The sequence below is a fragment of the Lepidothrix coronata genome, unplaced genomic scaffold, assembly GCF_001604755.1.
Source record: "Lepidothrix coronata isolate B3197 unplaced genomic scaffold, Lepidothrix_coronata-1.0 Scaffold345, whole genome shotgun sequence".
Taxonomy (NCBI): Eukaryota; Metazoa; Chordata; class Aves; order Passeriformes; family Pipridae; genus Lepidothrix; species Lepidothrix coronata.
In genome coordinates this window covers 232,757-237,174 of record NW_016690525.1, presented here as the reverse complement: position 1 = coordinate 237,174, position 4,418 = coordinate 232,757, and the positions used below count along the sequence as shown (strand labels likewise).

General features: G+C 68.1%; 1 protein-coding gene across 1 annotated transcript in view; it reads right to left on the bottom strand.

Annotated features, from left to right (window-relative positions):
- Positions 1–4,418, bottom strand: part of PLEC (plectin) — a 43,436-nt gene that overhangs the window by 19,174 nt on the left and 19,844 nt on the right. The window contains exons 8-14 of the mRNA XM_017838547.1: positions 4,321–4,416; positions 3,779–3,906; positions 3,113–3,206; positions 2,836–2,990; positions 1,962–2,292; positions 1,010–1,087; positions 574–735 (exon numbers count right to left, since the gene is read on the bottom strand). Coding sequence (XP_017694036.1) covers positions 574–735; positions 1,010–1,087; positions 1,962–2,292; positions 2,836–2,990; positions 3,113–3,206; positions 3,779–3,906; positions 4,321–4,416 — 1,044 coding nt within the window. The remainder of the gene's footprint in view (positions 1–573; positions 736–1,009; positions 1,088–1,961; positions 2,293–2,835; positions 2,991–3,112; positions 3,207–3,778; positions 3,907–4,320; positions 4,417–4,418) is intronic.

Here is a 4,418-nt window from a genome sequence, read left to right as displayed (position 1 = left end):
GTGTCCGTGTCTGAGCAAGGATGGCACACGTGTGTGTGTGTGTGTGTGTGTGTGTGTGTGTGTGTGTGTGCACGTCTGGGTCCATGCCCGTGTCCGTGTCTGAGCAAGGATGGCACACGTGTGTGTTCTCACATCCATGTGCAGGTCCACGTGCGTGTCTGTGTGCATGTGCAGCAGGTCTCCTCCACGTGTGCATGTCCATGTGCGTGCCCGTGTCACCCCTGTGCCCATCTCTGTGCCCATGTCCATGTCCACCCCTGTGCCCATGCCCATCTCCATGCCCGTGTCCGTGTCTGAGCAAGGATGGCACACGTGTGTGTTCTCACATCCATGTGCAGGTCCACGTGCGTGTCTGTGTGCATGTGCAGCAGGTCTCCTCCACGTGTGCATGTCCATGTGCGTGCCCGTGTCACCCCTGTGCCCATCTCTGTGCCCATGTCCATGTCCACCCCTGTGCCCATGCCCATCTCCATGCCCGTGTCCGTGCCCATCCCTGTGCCTACGCCCATGTCCATGTCCCTGCCCACGTCCATGCCCACCCTGTGCCCACGTGCCACAGCGCCGTGACCATACCGAGTAACTCTCCTTCTTGGCAGCCATGGCAGGGTTGTGGTGGCTCCAGTCGAAGGCCACCTCCTCCTCCTCGCGCTCGCTGAGCCACAGCAGCTCCTTGGTGGCGGCGCTCACAAAGCCGTGGAGGCTCTCCAGGTGCCGCAGCCGCGACTTGGAGGAGTTCTGGGGGGACACGGTGGGGCTGCAGCCACGTCCTCACCCCGCACGGCCACCCCTCCCCACCCTCACCCCCACGTGTGCCCCCCACGTCCTGCATCCTCCTGACCACATGATCCCCTGCCCACCAGCCTTCACTCCCCCCTCCGGCAGCACCCCTGTCATCACCCCCTCCCGTGTCACACCCACCCTCCCAGGTCAGGTCCCTGCCATGTCACACCCCCCGACCCCCATCCCACCTCCCCAGCAGGTCCCTGCCATGGTCCCCCCCAGCCCTCACCAGCAGCTTGGCGTACTGCAGCTCCAGCTTGCCCAGGCACTCCCGGTAGGCGCCGCGGGGTCCAGGGGACAGCTGGGTCTGGGGAGGACACACCATCAGTGCCAGGGCCCCACAAAGGGCAGCAGCACCCCCAGGGCCCCCCTGCACCCTGCAATGGGGGTGAGGGCAGGGGGGCACACGGGGAGGGCAGCGAAGGGGACAGACCAGGGGTGCAGGCATTGGGGGGACCAGGGGATAGCCTTGGGGCACGAAGCCCCCCAACCTCCCAGGGCACCCTGGGACATGGTGGGGGGGGCTCCAGAGTGAGGGCAGAGCCAGGATGGGCTGCTTTCCCCCAAGTCCCCCTGGGGCACCTGCCCCACCTGGGGCAGCCCCATGGGAAATGCTCAGGAACAGGGGTGGGGGCAGCCCCAGAGATCCCCCAGGACCAGGGGATCCGCAGCAGCCCACAGGGGCTCATCTCATCAGCCCTGGGACTTGGGGGTCCCCAGGACTGGGGCTCGCCTCATTGGCCACAGGACCAGGGGGACACCAGGACTGGAGGGTCCCCAAAGCTGGGGGGTCTCCAACACCCCAGGGGTCTCACCTCATCGGCCCCAAGGACAGGGGGTCCCCAGCACCCTGGGGGTCTCACTTCATCGGCCCCAAGGACAGGGGGTCCCCAACACCCCAGGGGTCTCACCTCATCGGCCCCAAGGACAGGGGGTCCCCAGCACCCTGGGGGTCTCACCTCATCGGCCCCAAGGACAGGGGGTCCCCAGCACCCTNCCCCAAGGACAGGGGGTCCCCAGCACCCTGGGGGTCTCACCTCATCGGCCCCAAGGACAGGGGGTCCCCAGCACCCTGGGGGTCTCACCTCATCGTCCCCAAGGACAGGGGGTCCCCAGCACCCTGGGGGTCTCACCTTGTCAGCCCCAAGGACAGGGGGTCCCCAGCACCCTGGGGGTCTCACCTCGTCGGCCCGCGCCCGCTCCACCTTGGCGCGGAACTCCTCGATGGCGCGGTGCAGCCCGCGGTGGGCGCCCAGGTGGGTCTCCACGGTGGGCAGGTCCGCGCCCCACTCGGCCGTGGCCACGCGCCGCTGGTTCTCCTCCACCCAGGCCAGCAGGTCCTGCAGGTACCGCAGCGGCGCCTCGTCCGGCTCCGGCCGCCGCTGCCCCGAGGCCACGGACGCGGCCGTCACTGCCGTCACCGCCGTCACTGCCGTCACCGGCGCCCCCGACTTGAGCCGCAGGTTGTACTCGGTGCGGATGGACACCAGGCGCTCGTGCAGCCGGTACACGCTGCGGGGTGGGGGCGTCAGTGGGGGCATGGGGGGAACAGGGGACATGGAGCTTTGGGAGCATGGGAGGCTTTGGGGTCACAGGAGCCTCGGGGGGCTTTTGGAGGTGCAAGGGCTGCAGAAGGCTTGGAGAGATTTGAGGGGTACAGGGGACACAGGGGACATGAGGGACACGGGAGGCATGGAGGGCAGAGGAGTCACAGGGGGCTTTGCAGGGCACAGGGGCCATGGGGGGATTTGGGGGTGCAAGGCACATGTGGGCCATGAGCAGTGTGGTGGTCTCTGGGGTGCTTCAAGGGGCACAAGTAAGATGGGGGACACAGGGTACATGGAGGCCTTTGGGGGGCATGCAGGGCTTTGGGGACATGGGGGCCAGGGGGGCACAGGGAGACATGAGGGACATGAAGGGCTCTGGGGGGCACAGGGCTATGGGGACAGGCTGTGGGGACCTCCCCAGCCCCCTGCCCCGAGCCGTACCAGTGGTACATCTGCTCACCCTGGGGTGCCCTCCAAGCCCTCCCAAACCCCTTGCCCTGGGCCGTACCGGCGGTACATCTGCTCGCCCTGCGGGTGCCGCCCGTCCTTGAGGCTCTGGACGTCATTGAAGAGCAGCCGGATCATGGCATCAGCCTTGTCCAGGTCCCGCTCCACCTCAGCCGCCTTCTGTGGTGCCTTCCCCGCTGCCAGCAGCCGCACGTCCTGTGGGAGGGGACCGTGGGGTCACGGCCAGGGCACGGCCAGGCTCGGGGTCCTGGTGGGGGTCCTGCCAGGCCCCCTCGCCCCGGTGCCGTTGTCACTCACTGCCTGCTGTCGTCACTCACCGCCTGCAGCAGAGCGTCCGCCTGGTTCAGCTGCTCCTCGCAGATCCCCGACTCCATCTGCAGCTTGGTGACCACGCGCTGCAGCCGCTCCAGCCTGCGGGGACACGGGAGACACGGGGGACACGGTCAGCACCTTTGGGGGCACCTCTCCTGGCCATGCACGGCATCAGTTCTGTCCCACTCTGCATCCTGCTCCCTGTCCCACGCCCCACCCTCATCGTGCTCCCCATCCCACCCCATATTCACATCTTGATCCCCATCTCCGTCTTGTTTCCTGTCCCCATCCTGCCCCTAATCCCAATCCCAGTCCCCCCCCATCCCCTTCCCACTCCCAGTCCCCATCCTGATCCCAATCTCCATCCCATCTCACCCCCATCCTGCCCCCCATCCCACTCCTATCCCCATCCCACCCCACTGCCCATTGCCCCCCTCCCCATTGCGCTGTCCCGCCGTGCCGTGCTCGGGCCGTGCCGTGCTCGGGCTGTGCCACACTCGAGGGCAGCGGCCCCGCTGGATTCCCGGCGAGAGCGATGACTCACGGCCTTGTGGTTCCCCCTCGGGGGGGCCAGGACACCCCACCCCGGCCCAGCCCCGTGGTTTGGCAGCGGGAAGGGGGTGTGGGTGCCAGCACAGCCCTGCCCGGCCCCCCCGGCCCCCCCCACTCGCCTCTCGAACTCTGCCCGCAGCAGCTTCTCCCGCTCCAGCACAGCCACGTGCAGCCGCCCCCACTCCTTCTCCACGTCCAGCGGGTGGTACCCGGGGGGCACCTTCAGCTGCCCCGACTGCACTGCGCCCTGTAACCCCCAAATGTCAGACACTGCCCGTGACCCCCCGGGGGTGTGCCGGGGGCATGGGACACCCGGCACCCCGAGGCACCCAGCACCCGGGACCATCATCCCCTTGGGACCCCCAGCACCCCGGGATGATCATCTCCTTAGGACCCACCCCCAGCCCCCCAAGACCCCTGGCTCCCCAGGATCCCCAGCCACCACGGGACCAACATCCCCTTGGGACCCATCCCCACCTCCCCACCTCCCCAAGACCCCTGGCCCCAAAGGACCCCCACCCCTCAGGAACCCATCCCCAGAGCTCCCACCCTTTGGGGTCCCAGCCCCCCAGAACCTCCAGCCGCAGGGCCCCTACCCTCAGACCCCCTCCCTGTGGATCCCAGACCCCTGGGGAGCCCCCCAAGACCCCAGCCCGCACACCTCCAGCGCCTGGAAGATGGCTTTGGAGCGGTTCTTGTCAGCCTCCCGGGCCGGCAGCTCCGTCTCTTTGAACTTGAGGAACTGGCGCCAGAGGATCT